Raw genomic sequence first — 21,748 nt, 5'->3', positions numbered from 1 at the left:
CGCCCGCGTGTGTTACAGCCGGCACGCCAACGTTCTCCAACACTTCTGAAGGAACATGGTTCGCCAGCTACTAGCTCATCTGCGCATGCTGCTCGCCATCGCGCGATCGCCCACTTGCGGATGCTGCTCGCCATCGCGCGACCGCCCACTTGCGGATGCTGCTCGCCATCGCGCGACCGCCCACTTGCGATGCTGCTCGCCATCGCGCGACCGCCCACCTGCGGATGCTGCGCGCCATCGCGCGACCGCCCAACCGCCCACCTGCGAATGCTGCGCGCCATCGCGTGACCGCCCACCTGCGCATGCTGCGCGCCATCGCGCGACCGCCCACCTGCGCATGCTGCGCGCCATCGCGCGACCGCCCACCTGCGCATGCTGCGCGCCATCGCGCGACCGCCCACCTGCGCATGCTGCGCGCCATCGCGCGACCGCCCACCTGCGCGCCATCGCGCGACCGCCCACCTGCGCATGCTGCGCGCCATCGCGCGACCGCCCACCTGCGCATGCTGCGCGCCACCTGCGCATGCTGCGCGCCATCGCGCGACCGCCCACCTGCGCATGCTGCGCGCCGTCGCGCGACCGCCCACCTGCGCATGCTGCGCCCCGTCGCGCGACCGCCCACCTGCGCATGCTGCGCGCCGTCGCGCGACCGCCCACCTGCGCATGCTGCGCGCCGTCGCGCGACCGCCCACCTGCGCATGCTGCGCCCCGTCGCGCGACCGCCCACCTGCGCATGCTGCGCGCCGTCGCGCGACCGCCCACCTGCGCATGCTGCGCGCCGTCGCGCGACCGCCCACCTGCGCATGCTGCGCGCCGTCGCGCGACCGCCCACCTGCGCATGCTGCGCGCCGTCGCGCGACCGCCCACCTGCGCATGCTGCGCGCCGTCGCTCGCCAACGCGTCGACATGCCACAACGCGCCATTGCCAACCTGCGCATTAGCGCTCACCACCGATCGCCTGTTGATCCATATCACCAGCGGTCTTCCTCGCCCACGCGGCAGCGCGTTTCCTCGCCATCGCGCTAACGCTTGCGTTCGCCGCCTCGGACTCGCGCTCATTCACCTGCCCACCCTCGCGACCGCTCGCCTGCGCGCCCGCGCGACCGCTTGCCTGTGCGCCTGCGCGCCCACACGCCTGCATGTCTACGCTCATGCGCGTCCGCGCCCATGCTCTCCAATGTTCGCCCGCGAGCGAACCAACGGTATTCCATCGCGCGGACGGACGGTGTTCCGTCGCTTGAACCTACAGTGTTTCTTCGCACAAACGTCGGCTTAATTCTTGCAGTATCCATTGCTCGTCTACTGTATGGGTTATCGCTCGCCGACCACCAGCTCTCGCCCTCCTTCTGCCCTCCATCGCTCACCTTCGTTTGCGCTCCTGCGTGACCGCGCATGGGCGCTTCCACGTTCGCCCACGCGCAAATCTTTGAATTTCCATCGCACGAGCTCCAGGGCGATTGCGACCACGATTCCCATTGGGGTTTTCGCAGCATGGCCAGACTGGCGAGTTCTGGAGCGTATTTCCAGAACACGGCCGCACCCCGTAAACGCAGAGCATGGCACTTGCAAGAATAGGAAGAAACTTCAGGGAGGTCTGAGCAACACTCCTCTTTCCAGAACCTGGGTTAGCCCTTCCCCGTCATTCCCTGGAAGGATTTTTGGCGGGGGGGCTTTCCGTTCGAGATTTCTCCATCGGACAAGGGGTGACTGCTTACCCCTTCCTCTGGGGGCTTACCAGGTCCTTTCCCTCCTCGGTTACTGCCCGAGGTTTGGTTCAAGGAAGCTACAGGAAGATCATGGGTACTTTCCTCCTCTCGAGCTCAGGCACCTTGGCCTTTAGTCGTTAAGTATCTAACTTGCGGACAAGCTCGATGTTGTACCATCTGGACGCGCTGACTGAGGGCTTCCTTAGGGTGTCTCATCTGTGGAGGTCGACGACCTCAGACACCCTTCCATCCTTAAGAAGAGTTTGTTTGTGCCCAAGGACAGAGACTTAGACAGCGGCTGTGCGGAGGAAATCGACTTCCGTTTTCACTCCTCCAAGGCGCTTTCTTCCAGACTCTGCAGGGCTCCAGCGCCCTTTTCTTTCAACCACGTCGGCCTAAGTTATCGGCTACGACAACTGGGACAAGGTGTCCAATTGCAGTTTCCACCTGTCAGGAACAGATGGCACGGGAGGCTCCCCCGGGGGGGCATAGTCCTAAAAGGAGCGGCAGAGTTCAGGAACTCTAGGATTGCAGGTTTCTCGCTGGGAGGATGCTTAAGGTTACTCATCCGGATGACAGCTTTCCGATGCCCATTCCCGCACAATCTCTGTGATCAGCCAAGGATATCGCGCCTGCCGTCTCTGTCAGCGAATTCAGTGTCTCTGAACCTCTATGCCATAGCGTCGGCAAGAGTTGCCCGGTTGGGCAGAATGATCCATACCTTAGGCGAAGGTCCTCCATAGGATCATCGACGGCTTCACCCCTTGCCTCTTCAGTCGATCCTTTCTTGTAGGGAAGGATCTGAGAGGGGAGTTCCGTAGTCGACCTCTCAGCCCTGATCAAGTTTGTCGAACAAACTTCGGCCAGCGTAGAACAGCAGAATCGATCAGACTGGTAACGAGGCGACAGGACTCCTTAAATCCTGGTTCGGAAGGACGGGTACTTTCAGTTTCCATTCCATCCATCTTCCAGGGAGCTCGTCGAATTCAGCCTAGACTGCAAGTATTCCTGCTTATGATGCAGTGTGGCTATCCCGCCGTGGCATAGTAGGTTTTTTTCCCCAGAGAACTCTCCCTGCTTTCCTCATGGCCGCTCAGGTGCAGGCTTCCGCCTCCTCTGCTTTTTGGAGGGCTGGTCAACTCTGGTAGGCTCGGGTTCGACCTTCTTCAGCGCCGGGACAAGCTTCCGGATGCTTACCATGAGTGTAGGTTCATGGTACTTTGCTTGGAGCCTTCTCTTCTTCTGCCTCAACATCTGGAGTATCTGGCCATGATATTGAGTCAACAGCCTTACCACGTTGGAAACCCCGCTTCTCGTCCGTCCAGCGAGGTTAAGCAACGTCTGTTCTGGTCGGTACTTGGATGGGTGACCACCTGGGGACGCCAGATTCTGTTGCCACATTCTCCGAGCCTTCCTTTCAGTTGACTGTGGCAAGACTGAAGAGAGTTGCAGTACCTGTTCTCAGTCAAGCAGAGCTTTCAGCCTTACCTTGGAACGTTTCCTAGTTCTCCTTTCCTCATTGACCCGTCTATAGTCCGAACGGTCGCCTCAGGATAAGTTCCATGTGGGGCGGTCCAAGTTCCGGTGGTTTCAGGCAACGTTTAACCGGACTTCCTGGCCCCTATGGGACCAGCGGAACTATTAGACCTGCAATGGGTGTTGACCTATGGAACCTCTTGATGGTAGTGGATATTCTCGTCCTTTCCCCACATTCTTGATGCTGTTCTCGGACTCGTCAAAGGAAAGGGGGGGGGGCATGTTCCGGTCCAGGCCTATGGTCAAGACCTGAAGGATACCTCTCCATCATTCAGGCAGGCTTAGGGGCCGTAGTCTGGCCCCTCTACAGATCCTACAGCTCCTGCCGAGTCGCCCCGTGCGCGTCGACTTCATGATTCTGGCGTGTTCTAACCAGCAGCAGACGCATTTTCACACCTTCACATCTTGCAGTAGAGATACCGGGATGATTGAGATTATCTCAATACCACCATCGGCTCTCTCATTCCAGGCAGAGGAATGTTCTCTCCGACTATCCGAGCTGAGCCTCGTAGAAATAGTGTACCTGGGGGTCTTTGACCTTGAGTAACCAGCAAGTCCTGGTCTGGGGGACCTGATCGCGACAGCTTGGAACCTCAAGCTTCCGCTGTTCTTCCCCCCAGTCTCAGACCCCGAGACTCTGGCAAGATGCATTCCGGTGATGGTGGGACAACTTCGACGCCTGCGTCTTCCCTCCTTTTTGTCTGTGGACAATGGGTCTCAACAAGACCAGGTTGTCTGTCAACCTTTCAATGGGAGAGCTCCACTGGGACTATGCGCAGAACGGTTTCTGGACCCTCTGCTTCCCCTGACGGAACTCCCGGGAGAGCTTCTCCCACGGCGCAGACTACTCAAACAACCACACTGCGACATCTCTCCCGAACCGGGGCGTCGCTTCGGCTTCATGCCTGGAGACACTACGCCTCCTCTTCAAGAAGAGACAACCCGCTACAGTCGCGGTACGGAGGTCGCGTCATCTGCGATAGTCATCCGCAGGGGTCTTCCAGGCAAAGTGAAGAGTCTTCGGTGGTTGGTGCCGTGGGAGATATACCTCTTCCCTTGAGGCCTCTTCTCCAGCAATAACGGTCTTATTGCCTTTCGGCGGGAGGAAACTCCTTCCCGCTCTCGGCAATGAAGCCTGTCGCTCAGCCTTTCCCTGACCTACAGGCTTAAAGGAATAACTTTTTCCTGCCTGCTGGATCTTTCCTCGCTCATGCGAAGCTACGATCGTCCCTGCCCTAGTCGGAGGAAGACCTCCAACTTGGAGCATGGCTCGGACTTTTAGTCCTTTAAGAGATCTTCTCAAGACCCTTTACGACAGGCCTCGGATTGTATTCCGCCTTGGGTCTCCTGCTCACTCTGGCCACGGCCAGTGTGTAAGCAATCTTCTTGGTCTCGTACGACTCCGCCCTTTCTAAGGAAGAGGGGAAGGCAACATTCAGGTTCGCTCCTGAGTTGTTGGCTAGACTCAGAATCTGGGGGTCCCGGCCCTTCGGTCCAATTCCTTCAAGATTTCGAGTCTCCATTCTGTATCTGATGTCCCAAGACCTCTTTCTTGCCAGTAAAGGAATCGAGAGGTTAGCTTTGGAAACAGCTGCAGTTTGTCCTCAGTTGCAGCCGATTTGGGAGCACAAGGAGGACACGGGGGAGAGTCACCAGTATACCTCTTCAGCCCGGACTCAAGGACATTCATCTCGACCTGTCTCCAGACCCTCCCCCGTCACGTCGCCCTACAGCACGATGTTGGATACATCGCAACGTCCCTCGCCTTCGAGTAATACTACTCTGTGACGCAGGTGCTACAAGCTGGAGTCTGGAAGCGTCTAATGACCTTCGCAGTCCGCTTCCTGCAGGGCGTGACCCACAGGAGTCTCGATACGTTTTCTATCGCTCTGTGGTGGCTACACAACAGCTGGTCTAACCTCAGGCTCCTTTTTGGACAGGTAGCAGAAGGTTGAGGGCATTTTTATCAGGTTTTAGTCTGCATGAACGAAAGAAGTATGTCTGGCCCTTATTTCTTTCTTCATCATCCCCTCTACGGGGAAGCAGCATCCTGGTCTCTGCATAGCTGACCTCAAACCTCTGCAGGTAAACCATGCTTCCTTGTGTTCCGAGTATTGAGTCAATACTGTCGCGTCCCCCATACCCTGACGAGGTGGTATTGGGAATGTCCTAACCCAGAGTTCCTTCTGGAACTCTAGGTCAACTGCCTAGGACGGGTCACACTTCTTCCTTCACACACAAGTTTATGTAGGCCACACGGTTCCTTGCGGAGCAACTTGTGAGGTGCAGGGACTCCTTTTCTCGAGTGCGACTCACTCGGATTCTGAGCCCCCGGGTAAAGCCAAAGCCAGTATGGCTTGGGACTTTCCACCCTACCTGATGGGTAAGTCACCCTTTGTAAATAGCGTGGTTTGTATTTCGGTTACGGAACAAATGACAAATTCAAAGATAATTTTTATTTTTCCTAACCATACAAACCTTAGCTATTTACATATATTTGCCCGCCAGCCCTGTCCCCCAAGACAAGTCCTACCTCTAAGTGAAAGTGAGCATTCATCTGTGTGTGAGGGGGGGGGAGCTAGCTACCACTCCCCCCCCCCCCCCCCCCCCCGCTAACTAGCGGGGGGGGTAATACACCCTCGTTAAATTCTAATGGCTCGCCATTTCAGCTGCGCTAAAAGGTAAACCCAATGTAAATAGCTAAGGTTTGTATGGTTAGGAAAAATACAAATTATCTTCGAATTTGTCATTTTGCTTAAATCTAAATCGTTATACCACACAAAAAATACTGGTACAGTATGTGTACGGCGACAATACAAGCAGAAGTCCCATTCTTCAAGTATCTCGCTGGCACTAATATTGGCTGCGATTTTTTAGTACCCTACAATAAAAAAAAACAACAACTATAATGTCCCTTGTCTACAAGAAAATGTATATGTACAGTTTATAGGCAATTGACACAACAGGTAATTAAGTTCTTGAAAATATATCCTAGCCTTAATACCAAGATCCTGCTTTGGTCAAAGTCAACATATTTAAAACAGTTATATATTAATTGAAGAGTTGAACGAGGAATGTTTCTCTAACCAATATACCCGAGTCCAGAGTAATCTCCAGATTAGGAAACAAGACACAGGTACATAACTAACAAGTAAACACAACGTTATTTTCAGATGGCTTCTGGCTTAAATTATTAATGAATTTTTGTAACAGGTACAAATGTTTGCACTTTCATGAATGCTGGTTTCAATTTGGTGCTGTCCATAGTATGCACATCTTTATAAAAGCAGTCTTGCAATTTTAATTTTTTTCTCCAATTAGGAAAATAATTTTAGAAGGAAGCGAGGCATTCCTACCATGCAGGTTTACAAAGCTCTTAAAGAGCTCTACTGAATCTAGAACACTACATTCCTTAGGGTAAGGGACTAATACTAATAATAAAAACACTACAGTAAACATAATAATATGATAAATATTTATTTCATTGACACAGACATTTAAGAAACAATTTTCTTTTACAGGGTAGAACTATAATTGATCTGCATTGTTGAAAAACACCGTAGCCAGGCTAATAAAAGATAATTTACCCAAGTTAAGCATTACCGATAATATCCCAATAATATTCATATACGGTGAAAGTTATCTTAATATCTTGACTTCTATGCTGTAAAAGGCTTACTGTCACTGGTCTTATCTGCTTGGGATATGGTTTCTGCACCTTATCCTTCTGTCACTGTGTTAAGTGGTTGAAGCTGTTTCGAATTCATAAAAGGGATCTTGCCATAGGAAAATCTATTTTTAGGTGAGATAACCATGTCGTCCTGATGGAAGTTCCCCTAGGCAGTTTTCTACTTGGGATATTTCCTGTGAATGATATACCAGAGAATTTTACATGTAGAGGTATCATGGGGTTACTACCCTCGGAGCGAATATCACGAAAGATATTGTGTATGTGACAGGGACTTATAAGTAAAACATTTTTCTCTCCTTACAAAGTAGGTGACATCTTTGAACTTGATGAATTTATAATACTGTATTGTATAAGAAACGTAGTTATACGGTAAACTACTTGAATGCGGTAAGGAAAATACAACAATACACTGAAGTGTCTAGGTTTGAGAAGTAACTGTACCTTGTAAATCTATCTGAAGTTGTATGTACTGAAAGAAACGAGAGCGATTGTGTCAACGCTTCTGGAAATCTCAGTTCAGCATGATTTGGCGCTAGGATGTTGCGTAATGGTATGTCAAGTAAATACAGTATAAGGAAGGAACTTTTTTATGGATAGAAACGGTGTTCAAAGGTAACGGAACTAACTATATACACCGTTGAAATAGCAATAGTTCGGTGCATTAAAAATTGAGATGTGTTGTAGAAATGTACTGTTATTAGTATTTACTGTAGTATATTGATATTAAATTGCTTTCAATTATTGTAGCCTAGTATAGATTGTGTGGATTCAATACCTTGTTTTTTAGCATTTTATTTGTTCATTGTTTTATGATGTTTCTAAATGTCTGTAACCCTTCCAAAGATACTTGGATTTTGCATAATGAAAATTCGTCTTGAGTGATTGCACAGTTCGAAAGTTTTGGCCTAAAGCAAAGTGTCGACTCCTGCTCTTGAGTCTTGAGTCATAAGACACAGTAGTATATATTAATGAGTGAAGGTCTTTTAGATTGTTTATTTTAAAAGATTTCAGTCATACAGTTGGATCTTAACATTTGAAGGTTTGCTATTAGGGAAATTGATAATTTGAGGGGAATGTCTGGCACTTCAAGTAATATTTGTCGATTACTGTATCTCCACAGTAAAGTATAGTATCCAAATACAGAACAAACTATGATAGAATAGCTTAGAAGTCATCAGGAGACAGTATTATAAGAGGGCTTAAAGATCCACTTACATAACAATCAGTTTCAACTACCTTTTACATAACAGGGGAGAGAACAGATTAAGTTGAGGTGCAGTTATACTGGATAAATTAATTTAATGCTCTTATATAATGATAGCTTTATGCCTTTACTATTTGTTATATTACTTTAAATGCTTCCCTTTACAGTATTTGATGTAATATAGCTGTGATTACTGTAAATTTTTTCTTAAACAGTTTTTTAGTTATATAAGGAAATAGGAAATCTCAGTGTCATTCAAGTTGCATGAATTATGGGCTGTTTTTCCTCATTCGCTGGTTTGTCACTTTGAGTACCTTACAAAAACCTGATCATGCATTGGCTCCATTTCCAGACGCTGTCAGAAAAAAAAATCCTTCCCATGTGAGCGTCCAGTTTCTTGTACATACATTTTGACAAAGTTCATTTATGGTTGTTTGCCATCTCTAACAGACTGGCTGGTTTTGCTTCTAAGAGCAGTTTACATTTTCACTTTCCAATTTGGTTGTGTTTGGTGTTTTGAGGCAAATTCTTCATTACAGTATTTTTCCTTTCGTGAATACAAAGCATCGTTCTTTGAAAGGAATATGATTTCAATGATACTAGAAATGCCCACTCGCCCTGCACAGCAACCCTCACTTTGCTTTCAGCTGTTGCGCAGTAGACTTGTTCTCTGCTGTCTCTTAATCTGGCTGTTTTGATCTTTAGTTTTTTCTTTTAGATGGAATAATGTGCTGGCAGGTTGTCATATGCAAGGGACATTAAATCAAGAAAAGGTTATTTAGTTGTTTCCGGATAAACTGTAGATATGAGATGGAATACTGTGCAGACCTCCTGTTATCCACAACGTAATTGGTCCTGTTGGCCGACGTGTCTGTTGCTCATCATTCCCTTGCTAATGTGGCCTTATGACAATAACGCAAATCTAAGGTAGTTAGCATTCCTCAGACATTGTTAGTGCTCCATTCGAGGAAGGCGGTTTTGCTACTGCTGTTTGTTAGGGGAATGGGGGCCATCCTCCTCTGCAGTGTCGTCTTGACTCTGGAAATGTGCTTAGGGCCTATCGCATTGTACTACTGTATTTTCAAAGACCCCTGTGGGAGCGTCGTCCTCAACCCCTGTTGAAGGCAAAATTCAACTTTCTCCTTCTCTGCCTCATCTTGGTTAGTCTTCACTGCAACTTCTAGAAGAAGAAAAAAAGTTTATGTCACCTAACAAGTCCAAGAAGAGCAATTCATAGGAGTCGCGTACATATTACTTCGACCAATCGCTCGCCGTGCATGTGGGAGGGATGGTGTGATACTGAGAACCAAACCTTGGGAGGTTTTTTTTCGTATGTGGGCAGGTGCACGAGATCCAAGTGCCAGTTTCTAGCTAGGCACAACTCCAATCTCGTGCCCTTCTCCATCTCTTCCTTACAATTTGGGTGCAGGATCACTCTCTTCCTTGTCCATTGAGGGCCCAGCAATGCTTGTTACAGAACTCAGGTCCCCTTGCGGAGCACAAAAGACTACTGTGCCGAAAGTGTAAAGATGAAGATATCTAAGGACATTGCTTCTTCTTACTTATGCGCCTTCAATTGTGCTGATCCATGAGATTCCAGATGTGCCATCCCAGTTCGAGTACATGAAGTCAGGTACGTCTGATCTACCCTAAATTTCGGGGAAGAACCTGTCAGTGGCTCTAGTCCTGAAGGCAGGAATCTGATAACAGACAACCCACTACCCACGGAATAACCTTATCCTTGTTCCAGAGGTAGGTACTTAACAAGTCGTGTTGCAAACCCAGCTCCCTCGTGGGACAAGTAGTTTCTTGTCTAAGACGGCAGTTGCAACATAGGTCTAGAAGGGAAGTTAGGATGTCTTTCCATTCTCCTCTTCCTTTTTCCCCACTCTTGGGTTGAGCAGTCACTCCGTTGTGTGATGGATCGGACGCTAAATGCAGGCGAACCTCACGACTGAAAACTTTTTGCAGGCGAGTATCTCCGGCAACCTACATATTCAGACGCAAAATCCTTTTGGATATAGGTTTTTTCAGGTCTGCCGACCAGTCGCATTGTAGGGAGCTAGCCTAACACCTGCGGCATCTTCTCCAAAGTCATCAAATTATAAACTATGATTTTCAAGCATTTGGAGATACAGTAAAAACACTACTCCAACTGAAATCATAAATCTTAGATATTGTATCAAAAGTTCATAAAATGTAATGGGATAAGGAAATAGTGTAATAAAATATATAATCTAATACCATAAGCAAATCAACATTTGCAATAACGTGATATTTATTTCATATGAAACGGGACTACTTGTTGACTTGCAGCTGGAAATCTTAGGCATGGAAGTTAGGTTAGGCCAAAATTTAACAAAGTTAACTTACAAACAATTTGACATACAAACATCTAATTGGAACCTATTGCGGGTGTTAAGTTCCACCCATGGCAATAGCTGAAAACCACACAGTAGATTGAGAAATATATGATATATTTTTTTAATTTTTGTAATTTTTCATATATTTATAAATTTGAGCTTTTGTAAGCCCAAAAATGACTATAACAAAAAATAATCTTATATGAAAAATATAAGACTTATATGCCCTCGGAAACCTGAAATATAGATTTTCATATGATGTATTTATAAATCAGCAATGTGGCAAAGGAGCGATAGGTGAACAGCACTATGGCAAATGATTACTGTACTATGGAAAAATATTCAGATTCCACGTTCATAGAGATTGTGTAGGATTTGTATGTTATGTAGATGTCTCTAAAAGGAATCTTGATAAACGAGGTATGAGGACTGGTGGGACATCGATTGAAATATTATTATTATTATTATTACTAGCTAAGCTGCAACCCTAGTTGGAAAAGCAAGATGCTGTAAGTCTGTGGGCTCCAACAGGGAAAAATAGCCCAGTGGAGAAAGGAAATCAGGAAATAAATAAACGATACAAGAAGTAACGAACAACTGAAATAAAATATTTTAAAAATAATAACAACATTAGAATAGATATTCCATATATAAACTATATAAAGACTTATGTAAGCCTGTTCAACATGAAAACATTTGCTGCAAGTTTGAACTTTTAAAGTTCTACCGATTCATCAACCTGTTTAGGAAGATCATTCCACAACTTTGTCACAGCTGGAATAAAGCTTCTAGAATACTGTGTAGTATTGAACCTTATGATGGAGAAGAACGAACGATTAGAATTAAATGCATGCTTAGTATTACGAACAGGATGGAACTGTGCGGGAAGATCTGAACGTAAAGGATGGTCAGAACAATATATGGCCAGTGATACATTCTTATACATTATTCGTTCGCCATAATTAACATTAGTATTACCTTTGCAACCTCGTTAAGTAGCTTTGGTATCCATAAGTAAAATTAGAAATGTAGTATCGTGAAGGACCTCGATGGACGTATTATCCATACTAGGTAATCTCGCGTGTTCTGGAAAGTAGAACAAAAAGCATTAATCTTGAAGTTCATAATTATATTGATATTGAGTTGAACAGGCTTTCATGTCCTTTTATTGTTTATATATCAAATATCTGATATAATGTTGTTAATGTTTTTAAAATATTTATTTTGATTTATCATTACTTCTTATATCGTTTATTTGTTCCCTTTCCTAACTGGGCTATTTTTCTCTGTTGGAGCCCTTGGACTTATAGCATCTTGCTTTGTCAACTAAGGTTGTAGCTTGGCTGGTAATAATAATGATAATACTGTATATACAGCCAGTCTTTTCATTTACTTTTACGAATTGAACACGGTCAATCAAAGATATTTTTTATAGATAATCATTAGTATTTATTGTGCATATTTATGTTTCTTAATGCAACCTTTTCCTATGTATTAATCATCCAAGGTCCCCACGATGTACCTTGATGTCATTTGTTCATTTAACAACATGAGTTGTATAGTATAAAAACATTATTCATCTTTTTTTCTTTTATTCTTTAGTTAGTTACGCTAAAATAGCTCATCATAAAGTATGTTGACACACAATGTCATTGTTCTCTGGCCAAAAGTTATGAGCCTGAGTGAAATTATCTTGTTTTTTTTTCCTTTTTTTTTTTTAAAGGCTTAAATGCTGCTCATGAATGGCAGAGGCAAGAGACAGTGACATTGCCCTATCAAACAGAACGATTCCCTAGAGACTGACCATATTTACATATCAGCACCCAAGCCCTCTCCACCCAAATCAAGACCAAGGAGGACCAGGCAATGACTGCTGATGACTTGGCAGATAGACCTATAGGCTCCCCCAAACCCCAATCCTTAGCTCACAAGGAAGGTGAGGCTGCAGCGTCCAAAGAAACTAACTAGTTTTAGCGGGCCTTGAACCCCAGTCTTGCGTTCACCAGTCAGGGACGTTATCACATCGGCCAGTGTTAAACAGTTATACATACAGGTCCAAATCTTTACCTTGATTTATAGGATTTACTGCACTATTGTCTAATCATAAAAACCAGTTAGTAGCTCTTGAGTTAGATTCGCTTATGGGGATTAGTTTTCCAATATGAGTTATGAAATTTATTCTAAGAGCATGACCAACCTTTTGACAGATACTGATTGGAATATATAAAAGGCTTTTGTTTCTCGTTACATTCATGTATATTGAGTATGAGAAAGATATAGTTAATGCTGTATGTTTTACTGTACAACATAGAAGTACGGGCTGTGGTTAATGCATATTTAGCTTCTACAGTGAGCCTGTAGACCTTCGTAAGTGTTCAACTCGACGTTCGTTTATACTACCGGAACTCTTTCATTAACACCATCGCAATCAATGAAAATTGAAAAGAGACACAGGCATTTGCCGTGTAAGCAGATAGGAGGATTAAACTTAATTAGCTGAAACTAGCGGCCAAGTCTCCAGGTACAGCGAGGGAGAAAAAGAGCAAGTTTACTCTTTTATTCATCATGATTGGTTACCTAATATAAAACAATTGTCTTTTCTTCCAGGTTTTTGTCACAGTATTAATATCCTTTTTTGTCCAGCTATCCTACAAAACATTGCTTGTGTAAGTCTTGGTAGAGCAATACTGTCGTATGTTTTTGTCATAGCCTGTTTTGAAAAATTTGTTTTTATATTGTTTTTTTTTTGTTTTGTTTTATTTTTTAACATGGCTTTGGTAATTTTGGTCATTAACATCTTTGAGTTTTCTGTATAACAAAATATTGCCAAGTTTTTTTTTTTTTTTAAACTAACATGAGATTAGATTAAAAGTCTTGTTTGTCTCCAAGATTACAGTATTAAGATTATTTTGAAATAAGTCATTTTATTAATGAGGAACTTTCATTATTAATTTTAAAGTGAATTTATACATTGAGATACCTGACAGAGTTGCAGTTCCTAACGTTTTGTCAAACGAAGATTGCTAACAGTTTTGTGTGTGTTTCAGAAATGAAGTTTGCGCTGGGTGCGGCAGCAGCCATAACTGGCGCCAGCGCTCTGATATACCTCCTGTTGCGACCGAGGAAACGCCGCCTGGATCCAGGGAAGCAGAAGTCGGCCATGCTGTACGCCGCCGCGTTCGACAATAACGCCACTGTTAGCTGTAGAGAAGAGACGGAACTGCCTGTCAAGAGTGGCGATAACGCTTTGCCCCTTCGTAACTTGAACGGTCACGTGTCCATGGAAAGAGCGGCTTCCGGTACCCGTGGCAGGCCAGACAACAACGTTGAGAAAGGAACGGAAGAGGAGCTTCAAGGCTGCGAGAGTGAGAAGGACTTCAGTCTGGATAACGATATCAACGACGTCCGGAAGCGGGTCAGTCCATTGGTTGAAAAGGACTTCAGCTTAGATGACAAATTTGAAGTCAAGCCAATCGAACAGGTAGAAGAACCATTTGTCAAATTACCTCAAGTAGCTTCTTCCCCAGCACCGGACATTTCGACAAAGCCTGACGAAATTACATTGGCTGACAACTCTAATAACCCTCTCAACGACTCTAGTATTCTTCTCGACAACTCTAGTAACTCTCTTCACGACTCTAGTAATCATATCGAGGAGCCATGTTGCGTGGCCGCCGATGTAGTTGAAGACAGGACAGCCCTTCCTAGTTTGGAAGAGGGTGGCTCAGCTATTCCTTCCAGTGAAACTAATGTTGAAATCAGCAAAACTTGCCAATCTGAAGTTTCTCAAGAAGCAGAGGCCCTACTGGAATCCCAGGACAAACCAGAGAGCGATCAAGTCGAAGATCAGGCGGCCTCGTTATCTTCCGACGTGCCGTGTGGAGAATCCAAGTCAAGTCACGAGGACTCTTGCGTTGCTGTGCCGTCTTGTGAAGAAACACAGACACTGCAATTGAATGATGCAACTGAAACAGTTCCCTCTGCTAATATAGCTAGTATTGATGGCAACTTAGCGACTACAGATAGTGACTCTGTGCCAAGTGATAGTCAAAATGTTTCTTCTAAATTATTTGAAGGGGGGAAGTTGGATGGAGAATTAGAACCGGCTGCTGCTATGCCTGAAGTTGTTAAGGAAGTGGAGGATTCCATTATACATAATGACAATGCCCCTGTTGTAGGTGAGCGAAAAGACGATAGTTTGGAATCTGTGGAATGTAAGGAGGAACCAGTAGTAAAAGTTTCGCAATTAAATGTTCAAAATTCATCTGTTTCTGAAGAAAATTCTGTATCTGTTGAATCAAGTGAGCCAAATGAAGAAATCTTAGCGGTTTCTAAAGACTCTGGTGAAGTCACAACAAACTCCTCATTCGTCCAGGAGAAAGCCGAGCCAGAGTCATTGCCAATTGAAAGTGCCGTTTCTTCAACTTCTGCTGTGAAATCCGAAGAATCCGTAACTAAGGAAGATTGCGTTCAAAAACCATCAGAATTAGTGGATGAATCTAAGAATGTGGAGTGCGTAGAAAGTACTCGAGAGCTCTGTGAAGAAGTATGCGTAGAGGAAACAATCGCCGAAACTTCAGTTTCTGCCGTGAATGAAGCAGTCACAGAAACTGAAACTATTGCCAATGTCGAAGTAACAACAGTAGAAGACAGCCCTTCAAATTTGAAAGAATGTTCAGAAGACAAAACAGAGAAGACCACAAAAGTAAGTCAAGAAACTAAAGAATCTCAAGATGGATGTGTTGTGAACCAAGACAAAGAAGGTTGTGTTTCTGTCGACACCATTGATTCTCCTCGAATGCATCCCGTTTCAGATGAGAACGAGTCACAAATAAAAACTGATGTACCTGAGAGGGAAGAAGTTATAAAGGCAGCAGAAGCAGACAGCAAGCAGGACCTGAATGCAAAAGCTACCAAGGAGAGCTCCCCTTCTTCAGAAACTGATTCTGAGGGAAGGCGCAGCTACAAGGGCCGGGTCAGGAATGCTCGGGGCGATTCTACAAGCTCTGTGGATGAGAAATCTCCTGCAGAGAAGAAGACCGAAGAGGCAGTCTGCGAAGCAGAGAGAGATCTGTGTTCTTATGTCGAGGACGGCGTTGGAAATACAGAAAAGTGGACCGTGGAATCGCCCTCCAGGGTCCCGAATACAGAAGCTAACAAAGACCCAATCTCCAGTGATCCCAGAGGAGAGGCAGCTGTCGTCAGCTCGAAGGATTCGAACAAAACGACTATTAAAGACTCGAATAAGAGCTCCAAGGGCAAAAAGGAATCCACCGACAATTCGAAAAGTAAGAGTTACAAGGATCGAATTCGAAACGCTCAGGGATCCGAGAAGAACAGAAAATCCGAAACCAAGGACAGAACTCTAGATAATAACGACAGAAACCTGGTGAGATCTTATTTGTTTTTGTTGAATTTTTTCTTTTTAGTTATATCATGTGTATTTAACTATGTCATTTAGTAACTTAAAAATATAGAATATACTGTAAATTATATGAGTCCTTAGCAATGGATAGACAATTCATAATTGTTTCTACACGGATACAAGCCCTTGTCACAGAAGCTTGGTAGCAACATTAGCCATTGGTAGCTGATGATGGGAGAGAGGACATTGAATACTACTGATCAAGTCTCTTTTTGCTATTACAGTACTAAGAGACGATGTGTACATGATGTATTATGGCTTTGTTACCTATTAGCTTATTGGTATTAAGTCATAAAAATTATAGTGTGGTTTGATCTATGGCTGTTTGTTGTGAGTGCAGGGAATGGTGAAGAATCTGCCCGACAATCATCGTTACTTCCTTAATCCTTGCTTCTCTTGGTGAGGCAGCGTCTAGGGAGGAAGTGCAAGGAAACCAGGTCTTTTGGCATTGTCAAAGTCACTGTGATTGTTTGTGCTTGCAGTTCATTGATGGCTCAGCAGATTTGTCCAGCCTGGCAGTTGGTGCTCTTCCTTACTATGATGTCACGATAGCGCAGTGGTTCCCAAAGTGAGCGGACGATTGATATTGGGGGCTCCTGAGACAGAAACTGCAGTTTGTAGGGACAGTGGGGCATTAAAAGCATCTAAGCAGTTAATAGCTTCCTTTTATTTATTTATTTTTTTCTTTTTTTACAAAATCTTAATGACAAAATGTATAAACTAAGACAAATAAACTTTTATGCAGTGTACAGTACCGATAATAAAATTTAACATTATAAAGGAATGCATGGCTGTGTCACGCAGTTTAAAGTATATCATGGAAGGGGGGGGCCGCAAGAACTCCATCTGGAAGCCAAGGTGGCGCCAGTCTGAAAAATTTTGGTAACCACTGCGTTGAGTTGCCTGGAAGGCACTCTCAAGAAAGCAGGTCTGAATGGAAGACTGCCTTTTGTCCTACATCTGCAAACCCAAGTAATTGGTAATAACTACTTCAACCAACTCCACTCTTCGCTACCTATGCCAGAAGAACTAGATAGTGTGTGCATTCAGATGGGGAAGAGATAACCCCCTTCCTCCTCATCAACTAGCATTGGTTGAACTTGTTACTAAGCATCTCGGGTCATAACTACTGGAGCTATAAGAGCACAGTATCCATATAAGTGACTTAGGTTTGTATTCATACATTTGCCATGAAACGAGGTAGTGCCACCTTTCAGTGGGCCTCGCTTACTCCACTAAAGGTAATGCTGTACTCTAGGGATGTTCTTAGTATGTTCTTTTTGTCCCTAATTGTAGTGCACTCTGCCTTACTTCTCATTCATTCACTTTAAGTATCTTCTAGTTGTCCTGTTAATTGAGCTGTTTCTAGCTCCATATCTTCCTCCCTCATTTCTAAACCAGTCCCTCTGACCAGCTTTATCTTTACAGTGTCCTTGATGATGATTAATACAGTAGTGATGATCTGAAATACCGGTGAATTTTGTTGTCGTCACATCTGCAGATTGTAAACATTTGCATTGATTTTTTTCTTTTTTTGTAAAGTCATTATTCCTTTTGTGTTTTTTTTTAATATAGAGTTTATTGAAGATTTCAGTTTACCAGAAGCTTGTATTAAGGGGTCCCCTGTTCCATATGTTAATAGGCATTTGCTATCCTTTTATAGATTTGAAAAGAGTTTTAGTCATTCAATCCTGTGGCACCTTGTATCTGGTGACCTTGGGGTCAGATGAGTTGGAAGACTTTTGACAATGTCATGTCCTTGGCAGATTCATTTCCCCTGTAAAGGGTATTCCATCCTGAAGGAGGTCTGAAGATGCAGGGATCTATGTCATGGGTGCTTGTATTGGCCGAAGGATTTGACTTGAATATTATAGACATCTTTCTGCTCTGGGCTGTTTCAGATTAGGAGAGTTTGGGTTTTCCATCTTTTTTTTTTACTCCTATATCCTTTAACATGGTCCCCACTGGTTCTTTACGAGTCTACTGAATGATGTGTAAGCAGGATTCTCCTGCATCTTGCACCCCCCCCCTTTCCCCCTCAGTAGGGGACAATAGAAGCAATGTCCCATTGTCCCCATATTGCACCCACTCATCAACCTTTTACTTCGGCTTCGTTACTACTTTCTTCCTTTCAATTTGTGCTTTATTTCTAGATATTTCCTTCACAGTTCAACTGTGGGGTTTCCTCCACATGCAACTCTGGGCTTAAACTTCCTTTCCGGCGACAGAGCCAGTGAGAAAATGTATTGACCATCTCCAACCAAGTAGTGCACCTTTATGACGTAGACCTCATCGGTTTCAGATGTGTAAGGTCATATCTGGAGACTGGCATGTATGGATCAGTATAAACTCACTTCATTGTCCATGGACTTGAATTCCCCCGGCCTGTGTCTTTAGTAATTCTACCTGATGCATAGCACCCATGATGTGTTGAAGTTAATGTATTCATGTTTGTATCATAGCTATTGTCTGTTATTGGTACCATGAACCCTATTGGTCAATGAGAAGGATTGTCATCCTTTTCTTTTCCAGCATTTTTCAAAGTCAATATTACAGTATATGTTTTGTCTTCGCTGTATATGAAATTGAAAGTTTGAAATGTGTTCAAAGTTCAGGATTGCTGGATGGAAATGTTTTCCTGTCAAGAATTGCTTGCACTTTTAAAGAACCGGCTCCTAATATGCAGGATTAAAAATGAGAACTCATCATGGCCAAGCATTAACTAAAGGTATGATGTAAACCTGGTACTATATTGGGTCATCAATAATGGATTCATCACTAGAATGGGAAAGTGCAGTTTTCTTATTATGTCCTTGTAGTTGCATGTAAGATGAAACTCATTAGGCAATTTTTAGTACTTTAGGAAAACAAACTAAATCTTGCCACCTTCTTATAAGTTCAACCTTTGGTAAGGTTTGACCATCTTTGTGAACAATTGTAGCATCCGTGTCATTAGTAACAGTAGTTCGTGGACCACGGGGATCTTCTGTTGGATCTATGTAGGAGGTAGTCTCTCTTGCTTCCTCACTTCCATATTTCAACCTTTTGTAACAGATAAAAGGTGGTAGATTGGCACCAGCCACCCGTTGAGATACTACCGCTAGAGATTAATTGGGTCATTTGAATGGCCAGACAGTACTACATTGGATCCTTCTCTGTTTACGGCCTATTTTGTCTTTGCCTACACATACACCTTATAGTCTGGCTTATTCTTTACATATTCTCCTGTCCTCATACATCTGACAACTCTGTGATTAGCAAACAATTCTTCTTCGCTCAAGGGGTTAACTACTGCTCTGTAGTTATTCAGTGGCTACTTTCTTCTTAAGGGCAAGGGTAGAAGAGAGACTTTAGCTATGTTAAGCAGCTCTTCTAGAAGGACACTCCAAAATCAAACCATTGTTCTCTAGTCTTGGTTAGTGCCATAGCTTTTGTGCCATGGCCTTCCACTCTCTTGAATTAGAGTTCTCTTGCTTGAGGGTACATTTTGGGTACATTATTCTATCTTATTTCTTTTCCTATTGTTTTTTTAAGTTTTTATAGTTTATATATGAATTTGTTTTATTATTGTTTTATTTACTTGTTAATTACTTCTCATGTAGTTTATTTCCTTATTTCTTTTCCTCACTGGGCTATTTTCCCTGTTGGTTCCCTTAGGCTTATAGCATCCTGCTTTTCCAACTAGGGGTGTAGCTTAGCAAGTAATGATAATAATAATAAGCTATCTGAAATAAAGTATATAATCTGGTTGCTACTGGAAGAATTCCTTGCCCTTTTAGTTTCCCTACAGTTGAGCTCTGCCAACTCAAGTTTCAAGGTGATTGTCTAAACTTATGTCCCCTCTTTTCCTAGTCGCAGATTCCCTTCTCTCTCTCTGAATGTGTAAACATTTTACAAGCTCTAATGTAATGTTGATTGTATGAAAACCCTTGCTTGACCAACATAGTTGCTTGTAAGACATAACTTTAGGTAATAACAAAGGCTTGGATGTTACAGGATAAAAGATAATGCCACGCACTGTGGCCTCTTCAGAAACCACTGATGAGTTGGCTTGCCAAAAATACTGATAAAGTTACTTGTAGATATTAGTATTTATATCAGCCAGAATAAAAGAAATCCTATCACTAAATATCCAGCTTGTTCAGTAGTTACTTTTGCTGTCTTACATAGGATAGACATTGCTGTAGCTTATATCGAAGTTGAACCCTTCTAAGAATAAGTGTTTTTAAATTAGAAAATCTCAAGGAAAATGTGTGTGGCTATATTAATTACAGAATATTATACGTTTGTTTTTTCTTTCAGAGATCCAGTGAAAGTAGCCAGAGCAGCATTACTGAAGTCGAGCCCGAAACGTTGTTCAACCCTTCAGGATTCCCAGTCACTAGTCAGGAAACGTTCATCTTTTACGAGTTTGAGATACCTCAGGTAGGATACACATGTTTTATAAAGTTTCCTTCTGTGTCCAGTCTTTTTGTTTCATTGTTAGTGATGTTTTGTATGCTGGGGTTATCCTGGGTAGTTTTCTGTGGACTTTTTTATTTCCAGTGGAAAACATTTTCACGTTTAAGTATCCAAACCTACATGTTGTCCGGCATACTTTTATTTCATGAATTATACTGGACGGTACTTATACTATTAAGAAAGGTTTGTTGTTTTTAAATTCCCTCAGAAGGGCTTCTCTAAGGGAAGCAACGGAGTTCACTCGAAAGGGAAGTCCTGGTCACCACCTGAAAGAAAAAAGAATTTTTAAAACTTTTATGCCAGGTCATTGTAATTGTAAATCAGATGAGAGGTTTTGAAGTGAGAGCAAGTCTACGTCTTCACTCTACCAAGCCAAAATAAAAAGCGACTTTGGTTTACTAGTGCTGGTGTGAGCGGGTTGGTTGGTATACCTCCGTTAAGTAGCGGAAGGTAGTTACACTTCGGAAAACTTTAACCTCAAATAATACTCCTGTGTAAAGATCTTCTGGTTTGTATAATTAGAAAAAATACAAATTCCAAATTTGTCTTTTTTTGTAAGACCAGAATAGCAATTGCTATATCTTCCACGGACGTTTGAATCACAGTGCAAAATGTTTTTGCATTTTGAGTGATCTGAAAACGTCATTACATCTTGAACTGGCTTCTGATGTAGTATTACATGTTGCACATTGACTTTCTGAATTTTGATACATGTCCTAACAAGCTAAAGAGATACAGTATCTGACAGCTCCACAGAGTAGTACTTGCTTGATACAAAGGATGTTATTCCCATAACTATAGAAATATATTTCTTATTCCACTTGATAAATATGATTGTCAGTTTGTGATCATCCTTTTTTATGTTGTATCTTTTCAGCCTATATGATTTACAATCAAATCCACTAAATTGTATCATGTACAGTGAAGTATATGCAATTATTGATGGCTATCTATATATATCTTAGTTCTCAAATCTTTGGTTTTGCCATATCTCATATTATCGTAGGACTCTCCATCCTTATTGCATTCTTGAGTGCAAAGTCCCTTAACTTGATGGTGCACATTCATTTGTTTATCGCTAATTATTTGATCTCTTCTTGTTCCAATGGTATCCCACTCTTTGGCACTTAGGAAGGATGTTATATTGTTACTAGTATATCTCTAGATCGGCGTTCGACAAATGTGAGTGAAAAGACTCGCTTGATTGTCTCAAGATCGTAACTCATAATTACCAGTTGTTAGTTATGTCTTTCAGATTTGGTGGTCATTTTGGGTGTACTCTTTGATCTCATGATAAGGTTCTTGTTTATTGGACGTTAGTTCAATTGATTCCGTTGGTTCTGATCATATTATTTGAGAGTG

The 21,748-nt window shown here is 43.4% G+C and overlaps 1 protein-coding gene across 3 annotated transcripts in view; it reads left to right on the top strand.

Moving 5' to 3' along the window:
* LOC137618719 (KH domain-containing protein akap-1-like) overlaps positions 1-21,748 on the top strand; it is a 63,780-nt gene that overhangs the window by 15,035 nt on the left and 26,997 nt on the right. For 2 of the 3 annotated variants that reach the window (XM_068348882.1, XM_068348881.1), the window contains exons 2-3: positions 13,548-15,889; positions 20,228-20,350. In XM_068348882.1, coding sequence (XP_068204983.1) covers positions 13,550-15,889; positions 20,228-20,350 — 2,463 coding nt within the window. In that variant the 5' untranslated portion in view covers positions 13,548-13,549. Of the gene's footprint in view, positions 1-13,107; positions 13,167-13,547; positions 15,890-20,227; positions 20,351-21,748 lie in introns of all 3 variants that reach the window. The other variant, XM_068348883.1, reaches the window with a different exon arrangement.

This window comes from Palaemon carinicauda, chromosome 25 (assembly GCF_036898095.1).
Source record: "Palaemon carinicauda isolate YSFRI2023 chromosome 25, ASM3689809v2, whole genome shotgun sequence".
NCBI lineage: Eukaryota > Metazoa > Arthropoda > Malacostraca > Decapoda > Palaemonidae > Palaemon > Palaemon carinicauda.
The sequence above is the reverse complement of the archived record's forward strand: the minus strand, read 5'-3'. Positions and strand labels throughout refer to the sequence as shown.